Source organism: Puma concolor, chromosome C2 (assembly GCF_028749965.1).
Source record: "Puma concolor isolate L17-30 chromosome C2, mPumCon1.1.hap2, whole genome shotgun sequence".
NCBI lineage: Eukaryota > Metazoa > Chordata > Mammalia > Carnivora > Felidae > Puma > Puma concolor.
The window spans coordinates 101,210,070-101,227,566 of NC_141675.1; the positions used below are offsets into that span (position 1 = coordinate 101,210,070).

The following is a 17,497-nucleotide window of genomic DNA, read 5'->3' on the forward strand; positions in this document are numbered from 1 at the left end:
TTTTTTTTGCAGACATTGCTTTCTTCAGTCATGCCATAAAATCGTATTTACTAATGAATTTGAGTATGTTGGATATCTTGTGATAATGATGAATATGTTTCCGATTACAATTTCTTGGATACCTGAATTAAATGATATCTATGAGCATGAATTAAAATATTCTAACTACCTTTTTCTTACGGTTTATATCATGGAGGCCCTACTTAAGGTAATCCAAAATTGTGTGTGTATTTGTGTGTGTATGTGCATGAACATGCTATATGTCTCACAAAGAGATTCCCTAACTTCATTTTTCAGCATTAGCTACACACAATTTTCTAAAGGAGTATGTGAAATTCTCTTTCACTTCTCAAACAAATAAACTTTAATTTTTAAAGGTAAATTTTTGGGGCGCCTGGGTGGTTCAGTTGGTTTAGCATCCGACTTCAGCTCAGGTCATGATCTCACCGTCCATGGGTGTGAGTCCCGCATCAGGCTCTGTGCTGACAGCTCAGAGTCTGGAGCCCGCTTCAGATTCTGTGTCTCCCTCTCCCTCTGCCCCTCCCCTGCTCGCGCTCTATCTCTCAAAAATAAATAAAACGTTAAAGGTAAGTTAATTTTTAAGGCAACTCAATAGCCAACATCCATACTTTAAGAACTGATTTTGTATTTGCAAAAATAAATTTCAAAATGGTGTGTGTTGAAGGGAGTTTCAAAGGTGTTGGCAGTGTTCTTAAACTTAGCAGGGTAGTAGTGTTCATTTTATTTTTTTAATACTAGATAGATAAACAGATAGGTAGAGTGATACATATCCCTGTAAACTTGAAAAACATTTCATGATTTGATTTTTAAATCAAATATAAAGGTAGTTGTAAAATGAGGAAATAAACCCCCACAAATTGATTATAGTGTTGTGTCACATGGATCGAAAAGTGGAGGTTGAGTATGTGAGTACATAGCTTGATGAACAAAAATAAGGGAAAAGTCAGAAGCAACACTAGGACGCCCACAAGAAACATCACTCCCAGTGACTGGAGCTTAGGGATGGGTTGGTCAGCATGGAGATTGGAAAGGTGTTAGATCTGCATGAAGGATATGGAATATGAGATAGGAAATGTGGACATAAAGGATAAAGAGCTTCACACACCATGCCTATCTCATTCACTTCCCTGGCATCAACTACCATTTATAGTCTAATGACTTGCCAATTCAGTTCCCTGCTCAGATTTTATCAAGAACCTCAGATCATATAGACAACTGATGACTGGATCTCCCCAACGAAATACTGTGCAAACATCTCAAACAGCATATTCTTAACAAATTTATCTTCTGTAAGCCTACTCTCCCTTCAAAATTCCACTGGAAATCCAATTTCCCAGGCTTGAATCCAGTCATTTTTAATACTTCCCATTCTTTTAGCTATAGTAGGTTTTCTGAAACAAAGAAGGAATGAAAGAATGAACTGTCACAAAATAGTAGGGAATTTTGAGTATTTTCCCCCTTTGAATGGATGCTTCAATATTCCAACCATTTTAATTTCAAGTTAATATGATTATTTACTAGTATTTCAGACAAGTAGTCTTAAGGTAGATCAGAGAAAAAAACCTAATGAGTGATATTTCAGTTATTGTAGAAAATGTTGCAGTAAAAGCCAAAACAAACAAGATAATGTGTTGTTGTTTTTTTTTAAATCAACAGATGGCTGCAATGAGGAAGGAATATTTTTCACATACCTGGAATCTATTTGAGTTGACAATTACATTGGTTGGCATCATAGATGTAATTCTTATTGAGACAAATTACATTACTTATACTTTTGAATTTATTCAAACTGTAATCTTTTTAAAAATTGTTCGATTTCTTCGCATACTACGTATTTTAAAGGTAAAGAACTATAAAATCATTCATTTTCAAATTCTAATGACTGCTTCATGAAATATGGACTAAAGTTTACTAGTTTTATGGCTTCTACTTTCTATTGGAATGATGTTTATATTTCAAATGTTATATCCCTTTCACAAATTAAATTTTGTAACAGTGTTTTATGAGTATCCAAATTATATTTGTAGTTTACTTAGCATATGAAAGTATAGAAATGTTCATCACAGCTTTTCCAAATTATATTTGTAGTTTACTTAGCATATGAAAGTATAGAAATGTTCATCACAGCTTTTCCTTGAATAGAGAGTACATGACAAATTCCGTATTAATGTAAATATAAACTAACCCCAAAATTATGTATATTTTTATAGATACCTGGTATAGATACCTGGTATAAAATCAACAAAACAACCATGCAAACCATTCACAGTGACAAAACAAATAGTAGAAATTCATACACAACACGAAACCAAAAATTGCACATTTCATGTTATATAAATTCATAGTAATATAAAATCACAGCATCAAAATGACCTTTGATTGTCTAATACACCTTTCTATGACAAGTATGATATTTTTTCTATACAGTTATTTCAATGACATGAAACTCACTCATCACAAAGCATATGAAGTGTGTATATGGATACAGATATACTCTCCCTCTCTCTCACCGCCTCTCTCTCTCTTCATACACAAATAAGGTACATACACATACAAGCACTGTGAGAGATACAAGGCTAAGTAAAACATAGTTCATCTAGAAATAAAACTAATAGGTTAGAATCTTTACATTTAAAGTTTTCTTACATATGCTTAAAAAATAATTATGCTACCAAGAGAAATAACTAGGTCTAAAAGTATGCAACTCGTAGCTTTTCCAGTTTTACTACTAAATGAGACCGTAAGTAATGCTAGTGTGCAATTTGACCTAAGGAAGGCAAGTAAAGTGTATTCAGTGACTACTTAATTCTTTCTGATGGGAAGATACGCAGAGTCTACCAAATATTTTAAATGAAAAAAACTGGTAAACAACTTAAGAAAAGTTTGTATATATATTCAGGAAACTCTGAACTCTTATGTCAGATGATAGTCCTTGGAACATGAAGACAAATTATCTGTACTCTCTACCCCCAGAGAACTCATTGTAGAAGGGAAATGATATGTCATCTAGATGTTCCAATGTTATAGTGTAGAATATACAAGTGCAAAACAGAGACTGTACACAACGCTAATGAGATTTAAAAAAAAAAAAAAGACTTCCTTTATTAGGTGATACTTGTGATACTTGAACTGAATCTTGAAAGATGAACATAAACTAGCTCTTCTAGGATTAATGGCAGGTGGTTGGAAGGCAGACTATGGAGGTTATGGAGCATAGACAGGACACCAGAAATAGCCAACTTACTGAAGTGAGGGGATGGCTCAGTGGTAAGAGATAATCTGGAAATGTAAACCTCAGCAAAGAAACAACGAGAAGTTAATGGTGGGGTCACACAAGAAGCATAATTGTGGTGGGTTCTAACCCCCAAATAAACCTTCTAGCAAGAAGATTAGTAGGAGATTTTGCAGGTAAAATAGCAATACTTTATAGACACTTTTTGACTTAAGCCCAAAAGATTAATTGCTTTGTTTTCCAAGAAGTTAAGCCAGTTGAAAATACCATCCAGTTCTCTATAAGGGACATAAGTAAAGAGTAAAGTCATCACTTCACATAGGTGCCCAACGTTATTAGTTACTAGGAAATAGCTGTAGTCATGAAGTTATAAAGTTATCATGAATAAAATAACTAAGAACCTCGACAGGTTACTATAGTTACCATTGAAAGAATGTTATTTCTTAGCATTATCTACTTTAGGTAAACTAATAGACATATAATTAACTAAATGTATACAATTTATGTTAAATAGTAGTTCTGCTTTTTTCAGCTCATAACCCCCAAGTTGCTGCAAATAATAGATAAAAAGATGAGTCATCAGCTATCCTTTAAATATGCTATACTAAAAGGTTATATCCAAGGTGAAGCAGACATAATGACTATAATTGATCAAATTTCAAGTTCTAAGCAAGTTAAACAGGTGAGAAAAACTTTAAATACTAAGGAGAGGGTTTATTCCTCCAGTCCCTCTGTTGCCCCACCCATTATGTTCTCTGTCTCTATGTGTAGGTGTGGTCCCTGACTCCTGATTCCCTGAGTATTTCTGTAAAAACTTAAACTAGTCTACAGCTGTATTACTCAAATGCCTCCTTACTGAAATGTCTGTGCCACAGTAGCAAGTCATGAGGCTTTTGCAACCCACCTTTTCATTCTTGTGGAAGCTCTTGTGAAGCCTGTGTGCAGTGGGTAGTTCCCTCCTGATCCAAGTTGCAGGATCTTTCAGCTATAGCTGTGCTCAACAGGAAACACTGGAAGATGAGACATGATGGCAGTGTTGATCAACTAGAACTTCCTCATAGTTCCCAAAGGCTCCCCTCCTGTCTATATGCCTCATTTCCCCACGGTAAATAGAAGCAAAGGATGGGGATCTGGAAACGGGGAAGAGTAATAATAACTCATCTAGAAGGAAACCTTGTCTAATTCTTTCATTACACAGTTAAGGGGGGTGGGGAGCCAAGAGAGGTTGAATGATTATGCTCAAAGTCACATAGGTAGTAAACAGCAAAGAGAATTCTAGGGCCTAAGTTCTAGATTTTAGTTTTCTGTTTTCTTTCTTTTCTTTTTCCTTTTCTTTTTTTTTCTTTCCTTTTTTTTTTTTTTTTTTTTTTGTGAGCTCTACACCCAATGTGTGACTCCAACAGTTGCATGCTCTACTGACTGAGCCAGCCAGACACCCCCTAGATTTTGTTTTTTACTGTTTTGACTGAGACAGACTAACACTATGTTCTCACAAGTTTGTCAACTATGTGAAACATTTACCTTTCAAGGCAATTTAGAACATCTAAATTCTGTGCAATGTACCCAAATCTCGATAGTCAGGAAAATTGAACTGATGATATGTAGTAGAACACAAAAGTATCTTTCCTTTCTTTATCGCCTGGAACTTTAAAACTGTTTTCTTGGCGGTGCCTGGGTGGTTCAGTCGGTTGAACGTCCGACTCTTGGTTTCTACTCAGGTCATGATCTCATGGTTCATGGGTTCGAGACCCACATCAGGCTCTGAGCTGACAATGAGGAGCTTGCTTGGGATTCTCTCTCTCCCTCTCTCTCTGACCCTCCCCTGCTCATGCTGTCTCTGTCTCTCTCAAAATAAATAAACATAAAAAAAAAATAAATAAATCAAACTGTTTTCCTGAATTTTGTTACCTTTTCTAACCTGAAAAAAGGATATTTAGCCCTGGAATTTGAGAATACACAGTAGGAAATATAAAAGGACCTGAATCTCTAAGATGTTGTCTGCTTTTAGTCCCTACTGCTCTCACACAGCTTGGCCAAACATTTTACCTCACTTAAGATTGAAAGCTTCCCCTGTATCTCCAATTTAGAGGCTTTAATAACATTGAAGAGGAAAATATCTACCATGTGTGTGTTTTTCAGAATCAATAGTAACCTAAAGCAAGTTACTTTTAGAGAAAAAAAATATGACTTGCCTTCAGGCTTCTCAAAATCAACCTGTTATGCCACTTTTTACTCTCTCTACCACTCTTCCTGGAGCAAATTAAGGTTATTGCACAAAACTCAGTTCTAATCCCTAAAAAGCTCCCCATCATATTTTTCTTTCAAGTTATTAGTTAGGTTAAAAATCCATCAGCTGCAAATGTAAAGACATTTTATAACAGCTTGTTTTCCAATGGGGATAATGCTTCTTTTATTTCATAGATATTATTAAGGAGGATAATGAAGAACACAGGACATGCTCTGAAAGAGCTAGGTAGGTAACCCTCATTCTAAAGATTAAGCACAACCATCTCTTATTATCATTACTTCTGAAAGGCGGTTGTTTTGACAACTAAACCTATTGTTAAGGCAACCTATTTATTACTAATAATAAAGTGAGTAACTTCAACAATCAACATGATCATATCTTTGGCTGCATGGGTTTAGTGTAATATTACCTCTCCACGCTTGTTCTTTCTGTCCTATACCCCAATGAAGACCTTTTAATTCCTCTTTAAAGGAAACACATTAGTACTGCATGTTTATACACACTATTATCACCTTATAAATTCTATTTTCTTCCAAACCAAAAGTACACACATACCTTCCTGAGCAATACAGGGGAAAAAGTTACTTTTTCTTTCCACTTGCCATACAGTTGCCATGTGAAGATTTAGTTTTATAAGTTGAAATCACAACCGAGCTTCACAGATCTCTGATATGTCTCCTGGAAGGCTCTATGCCTAAACATGGCACCAGCTTATTCCCTGAGTCATGCCACATCATGCTCCTAGTAGAGGATTAATACTGGAAGTGGGACAGACACACTCCTATAGTATAGTGTTCATGTGTGAGGAGAAGGAGGGGGTTTGATACCAGATGGTGGGCAGTAAAAGGGTACAGCAAGCATGAGAATGGAACTGGACTTGAGAGATCTTGCACGGCAGATAGTCATCAAGCCAGACAAGAAGGCATCACCAAGGAAAAGCCCAAATGTAGAATCTAAGTGAATGAAACTCTGTGGGCATTTAGGAATCCAGATAAGACAGGCAGAAGACATAGATGGATGAGTCATCTAGACGCACAGGCACGCTGGGTGGGCAATGACCCAGGATGAATGAGAGGACTTAATCAGAAGCCATATCTAAGTGCACAGTTTGTAGTCAAAAATCCTAATTCAAACAGAATGGAAAAGTGGGACATAAACCCCAGACCTAGAAACCAGAAGAGCCTCTCAGTGTTCCATGCAAGTGGATCAGTGTAATTGCTAATCCTACGACTGGGGCTGTCTGTCCTTCCTCGTGGGCATAGGTGTAAGCACAAGCCGACAAGAAAATGGTAAACAGAACTATGCTGCTGCTGGTGAATTATGATTGATTGCAGAGGACTCATCAGGGAGAGATATATTTCTCTGTGTTGAGGGTTGTACTCCATGGATTTAGAGCAAAAATATTGAGCTTATTGTCCACATGAAATATTTAAATAATGTTCTTATTTTTCTGAAAATATTGTGTTATTTTTCAGGCTACTTAGAGTATGATCACCCGGAAATTGCTATTACTATGAAAACAAAGGAGGAGATTAATGTCATGCTCAATTTGGCTAGAGAAATTGTTAAGGTTTTTAGGTCAAAAGGGATTATTCATAAAATCGAAGGTTCTGAAATTAATAAGGTAAAGTAGCATATTTTAAAAACAAATATACTTTCTTGATATATAGATCTTCAAACCTACTTTTGGTTTTCCATTACAGACCATCTCTAGTATATGAATATCCACATTAAAATAATTGTCTAAAGAAAAGCACATACCATAAAGCATTTCCTTCTTGAATTCCAGTGGTCAGCTTTTCTTTCCATTTCTTGCCAAAGTGAGGGACCATCTCTTTCTGTGCTTTGCTCCCAAATCAGGGGTATGATAAAACTACTCCTCACTAGGCTAGAGTGGGTATCAATATTTTCCTGGGAATTATCTGTGCCACCGAAACAGCTTTTCCCATAGAATTCCATGATTTATAAGAACACCCAACTATAGGGTGAAAAATAACTACATTTCCTTTCTCTAAGTTATTTATTAGTACCATGACATATAAAAATATAGAGGGTCCCACTAATTCCATAAGTAGAAAATTTATTCCCCAAATTGGGAACCTATAAAAAAAAATCCAAAAGCTATTATGCTTGTGAATACATATACAAAACTTTTAAACATAATAGTAGCTAATTGAATCTTGTAACATATTAAAAGTTTAGTAAGTATATATTATTAGTAAGTAATATATTAGTAAGTAATATATATCATATATTAAATATATATTAGTAAGTAATATACTATGACTAAGAAGGTTTTAGCTCATAAAATAGCTATAGAACTTATTCAAAGATTTAAAAAGAAGAAAAAACATTTGACAAAATTCATTGTTCAAAATATTTTTAAAAATTCTTGCAAGACTAATAAATAGCATCTTTAACCCAATAAAGAGTTTCTACTAAAAATTTAAAACAAACATAGTATTAGATGTCAAAACACTTATAAGTATACCATTTAAAGTCAGGAAAAAGAAGTCTTAGCCAGGTCAAGAAAAAAAAAAAAGGAAATCGAGATATAAAATTTTTGGGAAAAGGAAAAGACAGTTATTATATGTTGATGGTTTAATTTAAAATCCTAGAGAATTAATAGGCTTAATAATATAGGCTTAATAAGATAAATTATAGAATATTCAGAAATACTATCAACATTCAAAATTCTTCCCCAACTAAAGAAAATATAGAAAAATATTCTATTCACAGTATTAATTAAAAACTAAATCCTTAAGTGTGAACCTAACATTAAATATATAACACTTATGTGGCAAGAACTGAAAGGCATATTTGAACATGTAGAAAAAAAATCAGTCACATTGAAGACAAAACAATGGGAATTATCATATTTGCGGAACAGAAAGAAAAAGATTAAAGAAAAGTGAACAAAATCTAAGGGACTTGTGCGATCCAACATATGCACTGTGGGAATCTCACAAGGAGAGAGAGAGATAGGGACAGAGGAAATATTTGAAGAAATAATGGCTGAAAACTTCCCAAATTAGATGAAAGACATAAATATTAACATTCAAGAAGGTCAATACATTCCAAGTTGGATGAACTCAAAAAAACCCACACCAAGACACATTGTAATCAAGCTGTCAAAAGACAAAGTGAAAATTTTTATATCAGCCACAGAGAAGCAACTCATCACACATGAGCAATCCTCAATACAATTATTATCAGATTTCTCATCAGAAACTTCAGAGATCGGAAAGAAGCAGGCTGATATATTCAAAGTGCTAAAAGAAAAAAAAAACTATCCAATCAAAAATCCTATATTCAGCAAAACTGTCCTGCAGAAGTGAGGGAGAAATTAAGACATTCCCAGATGAACAAAAGTGGAGGGAGTTTATTTTGACTAGATCTTCCCTGAAAGAAATGTTAAAAGGAGCCCTACAGATTGAAAGGGCAAAAGACAATAACTGGAACCCATATGAAGAAATAAAGATCTTAATAAAGATAACTACATGGGCAATCATAAAAGATAATATTATTGTAATAATTTTTTTGCAACTCCACTTTTTTTTTGTTTTCTACATGATTAAGAGACTAGAACATTTGAAACAATTATTAGTCTAAAAGCTAACATTATGATAATGTTGGCTTGTAAGTCTATATGTTGTTTCCTACATCATATAAGAGACTATGCATTTAAAAACATATATATTTTGGACACACAACGTATAAAGATATAAATTTGTAACAACAGAAAGGAGTGTGGATGGAACTATTAAAGGAGCAGAGTTTTATATGTCATGAAAGTTAAGCTGATATACATTTAAATTAGAGTACTACACTATAGGGTGTTAAATGTAATCATCATGGAAATTAAAAGGTAAATAACAAAGAATATACCCAAAAAATAAATGAGAAAGGAATTTAAGTGTTTCACTCCAAAAACAAAAAACAAAAAACAAAACAAAACAAAAACAAACAAAACAAAACAAAACAAAAAACCCTACGTGCAAAAGAAGCCAGTATGTAGGAAATAAAGGGCAAAAAGCTATATGTAGGAAAAATAGTAAAATAATGGAAGTAACTGTTCCCTTATAAGTAATTACTTTAAATATAAATGGATTTGACTCTCCAAACAAAATACAAAGATTGGCAAAATAGACAAAAAACATGATCCAACTATATGACGTTCCTGGGAAACCTGGATATCCTCATGCAAAAGAATGAAGTTGCACCCCTACATGACACCATTTATAAAAATTAACTCAAAATGAACCCATGACCTAATGTAAGACCTAACACTGTCAAACTCTTAGAAGAAAATAGAGGGCAAAATTTCATGATACTGTATTTGACAATAAGTTATTAAAATGACACCAAAGGCACGGGCAACAAAAGAAAAAAAATAGAAAAAGTGGACTTCATGAAAATCAGAAAATTTGAAAAAAATGTACATTATGACCTTCATGTGCATCAAAAGGCACTATCACCAAAATAAAAATGCAACAAACAGAATAGGAGAAAATATTTGCAAATCATGTATTGGATAAGGAATTAATATACAGAATATATAGAGAACTCTTGAAAGTCAACAACAAAAACCAAGCAGCTCAATTCAAAAATAGACAAAGGACTTGGATAGATATTTTTTTCAAAAAAGATACACAAATAACCAATAAACACACGAAAAGATGCTTAACACCATTAATTATTAAGGAAATGCAAATCAAAACTACAATGAAATCTTCATACCAATTAGGATGAGTATCATCAAAGAAACCAAAACCAAAAACCATGTACATCATTGGTGGGGATGTAAAATGGTAGAGCCACTGTGAAAAACAGTATGGCACTTAAGAAGAATTTCCCTAAGTTTTAGCAATTCCACTTCTGAGAATATACTTTAAAAAACTGAGAGTAGGATCTCAAAGAGATCCCAGCTGCATTCCTTTGTTTTTGTTTTTGTTTTTATTCTCAAGTTAGCTAACATACAGTGTAGTCTTGGCTTCAAGAGTAGAACCCAATGATTCATCTCTCACATATGACACCCAGTGTTCATCCCAAAAAGTGCTCCTTAATGCCTGTCACCCACTTAACCCACCCCCTACCCACATCCTCCCCATCAACCCTCAGTTTGTTCTCTGTATTCTCATAAGAGTGTCTTATGGCTTGTCTCCCTCTTTGTTTTTATCTTATTTTTCCTTCCCTTGCCCTATGTTCATCTGTTAAGTTTCTCAAATTCCACATATGAGTTAAATCATATATCTCTCTGATTTATTTCACTTAGCATAATACCCTCTAGTTCCATCCACGTTGTTGCAAATGGCAAGATTTCATTCTTTTTCATACCAAGTAGTATTCCATTGTATATGTATATACCACATCTTCTCAACCAATTCATCAACTGATGGACATTTGGGCTCTCTCCATAATTTGGCTATTGTTGATACCACTCCAGCAGCATTGTTTACACTAGCTAAGAAAAAGAAGCAATCGAAGTGTCCACTGATGGATGAATGGGTAAGCAAAATGTGGTATATACTCAGAATGTAATACTATTCAGCCTTTTAAAAAAGAAGAAAATTCTGGGGCGCCTGGGTGGCTCAGTCGGTTAAGCGTCCGACTTCAGCTCAGGTCACAATCTCGCGGTCTGTGAGTTCGAGCCCCGCGTCAGGCTCGGCTGATGGCTCAGAGCCTGGAGGCTGCTTCTGATTCTGTGTCTCCCTTTCTCTCTGCTCCTCCCCCATTCATGCTCTGTCTCTCTCTGTCTCAAAAATAAATAAACGTTAAAAAAAATTAAAAAAGAAAAAAAAAGAAGAAAATTCTGACATGTGCCACAACATGGATGAACCTCAAGGACAGTCTAAATGATATAAGATAGTCACAAAAACACAAATACAATATGATTCCACTTCTGTATAGAGTCAAAATCTTAACAGACAGAAAGTAGAATGGTGGTGGCACTGGGCTGGCTCAGTCAGAAAAGCATGTGATTCTTGATCTTGGGGTCATGAGTTCAAGCCCACATTGGGTGTAGAGATTACTTAAATGAATGAATAAATAAAAAGTTAAAAAAAAAAAAAAAGAAAGAAAGAAAGTAGAGAGGTGATTTCCAGGAGCTGAGGAGAGAGAAGAATAAGGAATTATTGTTTGATGGGCATAGATTTCAGTTTTGCTAGATGAAAAGAGTTCTGCAAATGAATAGTGCTATGATTCCACAGTATGAATGTACACTTAAAATAGAACTGTACACTTAAAAATACTCAAGACAGGGGTGCCTGGGTGGCTCAGTTGGTTAAGCAACTGACTTCAGCTCAGGTCATGATCTTGCAGTCTGTGGGTTCAAGCCCCGCGCCGGGCTCTGTGCTGATGCCTCAGAGCCTAGAGACTGCTTCGGATTCTGTGTCTCCCTCTGTCTCTGCCCCTCCCCAGCTGGCACTCTCTCTCTGTCTCTCTCAAAAATAAATAAACATTAAAAACTTTTTTCTTAATTACACACAAAGTAGTGATAGCAATAATGCCTAAAAAGTTCCCACAAATCAATGACAAAGAATCCTATAGAAAGTGAGAGAAGAATATGAAACAGGCATTTCACAGGCAAAAAGAAAAGTTGTTAATGAATGTTTGAAAAGATATTTGACATCTCTAGTAACTAAGGAAATAGAAACTGAATTATTAATACAAACTACATTTTGCCCATTAAATCAGCAATAATGGGGTTGGCGGGGAGTCAGTGTTCAATGCTAATGAGGTTATGAGAAAATGGATTTAAATAGAGCAGAATGATGAAGCACCTGGGTGTCTCAGTCAGTTAAGCATTTGACTTTAGCTCAGGTAATGATTTCATGGTTTGTGAGTTCAAGCTCCAAATTGGGTGAACTCAAACTCCACTTCTGGTGAGCATGAGCCCCGCTTTGAGCGAGCCCTGTCTCTCTCTCTCTCTCTCTCTCTCTCTCACTCACTCTCTCTCTCTCTCTCTGTCTCTCTATCTCTCTGCCCCTCATGGGATTCTCTCCCCATCTCTCTCTGCTTCTCACTCACACCCTTTCTCTCTCTAAAAAAAACAACAACTAAGACTGGGGTCACCTGGGTAGCTCAGTCAGTTAAGTGTCAGACTCTTGATTTCGGCTCAGGGAATGATCTCATCATCCTTAGTCCAAGACCCGCATCAGGCTCTCTCTCTCTCTCCCTCTCTCTCTCAAAATAAATAAATAAACAAGAAAAAAAAAAAAAAACCACTAAGACCAATATACCTGATTATGGGAAAAGTTTACTCTGTAGAAAATAGAAATAATAACCCAAACCAATATTTTTGATTGATTGATTGATTGAGCAAAAAAATCATACCAGTTTATTAGGGGATTTTAACATTAAGGGTTTTCTCTCTCTCTTTCAAATTTTTTTAAAAAAATTTTTTAACATGTCTTTATTTTCGAGAGAGAGAGAGCGCACGCGAGCGATAGCATGAGTGGGGGAGGAGCAAAGAGATGGAAACAGAATCTGAAGCAGGCTCCAGCCTCTGAGCTGTCAGCACAGAGCCTGATGCAGGACTTGAACCCACGAACTGTAAGATCATGACCTGAGCCGAAGTTGGATGCTTAACCCACTGAGCCACCCAGACACCCCTCATATTTTTATTTAAATTCTAGTTCATTAACCTATCATGTAACATTGGTTTCAGGAGTAGAATTTAGTGATTCATCACTTACATATAACACCCACTGCTCAACACAAGTGCCCTCCTTAATACCTATCACCCATTTAGCCCATCACCCCACCCACATCCCTCCATCAACCCTCAGTTTATTCTCTACTGTTAAGGGTGTCTAGAATGCCTTACATAACAATGCTAAGTTAAAATTAACATTTTTTCCAGGGCGCCTGGGTGGCTCAGTTGGTTGAGCGCCCAACTTCAGCTCAGGTCATGATCTCACGGTTCGTGAGTTCAAGCCCCATGTCAGGCTCTGTGCTGACAGCTCAGAGCCTGGAGCCTGCTTCTGATTCTGTGTCTCCCTCTCTCTCTAGCCCTCCCCCACTCACACTCCTCTCTTTCTCTTAAAAAAATAATTAACATTTTGTTCCTATATGGGTAATCAATTGACTCAACCTCATTTATAGAAATGATTATCATACCCTATTAAACTTCAGTGGAGTATTTCATGAATTAAATGACTGTATGCGTTGATGAGTTTCTGGATTCTTGTTTCATCATTTTATTTATCTGCCATTGAATCTTTCTCAGTGTATATCACACCATCTTACACTGGAACTTAATAATAAATCTTCATATCTGATTTTATGTATTTTCCAGCTTTTGCTCTTTTCTTCAAGATTATTTTGACTTGTTTTGGCATTTTGTATTTTCAAATAAACATTAGAATCAACTTGTCAATTTCCATTAAATAATCTAATGAACTTTCCATTGGGATTCCAAGAAGCCTGTATGTCAATTTAGAGACAACTGACATCTTAGTAATATTGACAATCTATTAACGTATCTCTCCACTTTAGTTTTAACTTTGGCTCAGTAGTTCTTGTGTTTTTCTGTTCTTCAACCTATTTCATTCATGAACCTGAACTCTTATCTCACACCACACACGAAAAAAATCAATTTTAGATGGATCGTACATAACTGTAAGAGGTAAAACAATAAACTTCTAGAAGGTAATATAAGATAATTTGTATGATATTGGCATAGGCAAAGATTTCTTAAACATGATAGAAAACTGGATTTCAGTAACACAAAAATTGAGAACTTCTTTTTATTACGAAAACAAGAGAATTAAAAGACAAGCCACAAAAAGGTAGGGTATATTTTCAAAACAAATATATCCAACAAAGGGCTTATGTCCAGAATACTTGATGGTTTTTAACTGGCAATACCAACTGTAGGCCATCATGTGGAACAACTGGAACATCAGAGTGAGAGTGTAAAGTAACGAAACACTGGAAAATTGGTAGGCAGAAGCTTCTAAATTTGAACATATATATATGACACAGCAATTGGATTACAGAACCATATAGTCACAGAAATGTGCACATATGTACAGCAAGCAAATACAGCAGCATTACAAAAGCCCAGGACTGGAGCACCCCAAATGTTGATGAATAGTAGATCAATAGTAGACAAACCAGACACAAACAAGTACATACTCATTGATTTCATGCAGATAAAGCTCAAAACCAAACAAAGCTAAACTCTGGTGATAGAAGAGTGGTTGTCTTTGGATACAAAAAATGACTGGAAGAGAATATAAGAGAGGATTTTAGGGTGCAGTAAATGTTTTATTTCTTAATCTGGGTGCTGGTTACCCAGATCTTTTCATATTGTAAATCTTCTTTCCGTGGACATTTATAATTTGTGCACTTTTGAGGTCAACACTAAACCATCCTGCACACCTAGAAAACTGATTTGAGGATTAACACAACAATGTGCACAACCTGAACCACAGAACTCAGCAGGTACACAGTGCAGAGAGGTGAACTGGGGGAGAGAGAAACCACGGAGGGCAGGGAGCTGTTTTTGCTTGCAGAGAGAGGACAGAGACTGGGGTTGGGGGGGGAGTACGGGAAAAGCACTCCTCCCCAAAAGCAGCTGGAGAGAAAGTGGAAAAGTGGAAAGAGCCGCAGGGACTGAACAAAAAAGGGAGAAAGAAGAAAGGAGAGGGTTTAAGTCCCATTTAAACTCCATTAGACTCTATAATTTGTGTGTTTTTTGTTTATCTGCTATAGTTCAGTAAAAAGGTTTAGTTTTAAGTGTTTAATCTATGATTTCAGAATAATGATACCAGAAAAAGGGTATCAGTGGGGAGAGGTTGAAGGGTTCCATAGAAGAACAAAATCTCAGAAGAGCAAGAAAAGGAAATAGTACAAAGTCATATTTTTTAAACATTCTGTGAACACAATTTTATTCATCCTTTTTCTTAAATTTTATGGTTTTAGTTAATAATGGCCAAAAAAAGAGAGATACTTGATTTTCAACCTGTTATCAAACCACTTACTGTTGAAGAAGCACTCTACAATATTCCATGGCTAGATAAAGAAAAAGATCATATAAGCTTCATTCAGGTAATATTTTTATTTCCTGGTAATACCATTTTTAATCTACCAACAAATGATTTTCTAAAAAGAGACTATGATACTCTCCAGCTTAAAAGTCTTTAAATGTCATTGATCGCCTGTAGGATAAAATCCCAAAAATCCCTTTAAATGACATGCAAAGTCTATCCACAGTCTGTCTCTTGCCTCCCTTTCCATTTTAATCTTCTGTTGCCTATTCATCATATACCTCATACTGAACCTTGCATGGTGCCCCAAGCCCTTTAACACTATTTTCTAATTTCATTCTTCTGGGGGTGCTAATTTTCTTCAAATGCCCTTTGTTTTTACTTTTTTTTTTTTTTTTTTCAAATCTTGCTTCTCTGGAAACATCCTTACAAAATACTCAGAAAAGTAGGCTTTGGAGGCAAATATCCCACCAATAGAAGATCAACCTGTGATCCTTTCTGAGTTTGGAGGACCAAAGGTGTCAGCGTTGTATCCATTATATACTTTCATTATAGCATTAAGTACATTGCATTACAATTACCTTTACATCTCTCTTCTGTACTATACTCTTTTTTTAATGTTTATTTAGAGAGAGAGAGAGACAGAGTGTGAGTAGGGAGGGGGAGGGGGGCAAAGAGAGAGGGAGACACAGAATCTGAAGCAGGCTCCAGGCTCTGAGCTGTCAGCACAGAGCCCTACGCAGGGCTCAAAGTCATGAACCATGAGATCATGACCTGAGCCAAAGTCGGATGCTTAACCAACTGAGCCACCCAGGCGCCCCTGTACTATACTCTTTAGCTCATCCATATTTTGTATACCCAAACCCTAGCACTCTGCATATTACACAGAGAGTGCTCAAAGAGTGTTTGTTGAATACAGAAATAAATAGGTCTAACTTGTTCTAATAACATTCTCTTTTTGTATCTACTTGGTGCCAAAGGACCAATTATATTTATCCACCTGCTTAATATATTTTGAATGAATGAATTTTTTTATTTACTTTATCTGTTGTTTACAGTATAACTATGTAAGACACATATATATGACATTAGCCTGCATCTGTTCTCATTATTGTCCATCCAGATTAAATATTTTTTTCTTTCCCTTACATTCTTATTCTTAGATTAAATTATTTCTGTTCTAATCCATGTATAAATACCCCATTTATGAAGTTATATAGATCTATGAATATCCACTTTCTTTCTTTGATATTCATAATCCCTATCTTCTCTTATAAATTTACTAACACAACATATCAGATCTTATTGAGTGGTATTTTAAAATGCAAAAAATTTGTTAAAATATAAATTTCAACATCACCAACTACTGCTAAAATAGTATTTATATCTTATATATTTGGTGATATTTTTAAGGAAAGAGCCAGAGTGGTAACATTTGATTGTGGAAATGATATATTTGAAGAAGGTGATGAGCCCAAAGGAATTTATATAATAATATCAGGTATGGTGAAGGTAAGTCAGAGTTATTCATAAATGCATTTGTGAACATTAGTTAAAAACTCTATAAAATTGAGAATTCATAGTTTTCCATGTTAAGAACTGCATTATTCCTTTATTTAGGACAATAGCTTCCATTCAATTTTCTTATTCAAACATAACGGTTAGCATTATGTATCACCTTTTAAGTGATACTTTCCCATAGATAGTAAGAAACCATCCAAAGGATCATCTTTATGATGGAATATTATCGTATAAGTTGTTTTCTTCTTATGTTTATCTGAATCAGGTATTTAGCCATCCTAAAGCAGGTATAGGTTAGTTGAGTAGTAGAAGAAATCAGAAAGACTGCAGTATCTAAGAATTCTTTTCTTTCTAAGTTATTGCTAATTTAATAAATTTGATTTAAAAGTTACAAGTAATAAATATCCTCAAAATAATATGTACATATTAAAATTGTTAAAACCAAAAGAAAAAAGTCAAAATTTAGACAGTTTGGGTAAT

The 17,497-nt window shown here is 35.1% G+C and overlaps 1 protein-coding gene across 2 annotated transcripts in view; it reads left to right on the forward strand.

Moving 5' to 3' along the window:
* The window catches only part of SLC9C1 (solute carrier family 9 member C1), a 90,222-nt gene that overhangs the window by 51,921 nt on the left and 20,804 nt on the right, over positions 1–17,497 (forward strand). For both annotated transcript variants that reach the window (XM_025913379.2, XM_086675453.1), the window contains 7 exons: positions 13–208; positions 1,678–1,863; positions 3,786–3,935; positions 5,675–5,726; positions 6,977–7,125; positions 15,432–15,557; positions 16,910–17,008. In XM_025913379.2, the coding sequence (XP_025769164.1) occupies positions 13–208; positions 1,678–1,863; positions 3,786–3,935; positions 5,675–5,726; positions 6,977–7,125; positions 15,432–15,557; positions 16,910–17,008 (958 nt within the window). The remainder of the gene's footprint in view (positions 1–12; positions 209–1,677; positions 1,864–3,785; positions 3,936–5,674; positions 5,727–6,976; positions 7,126–15,431; positions 15,558–16,909; positions 17,009–17,497) is intronic.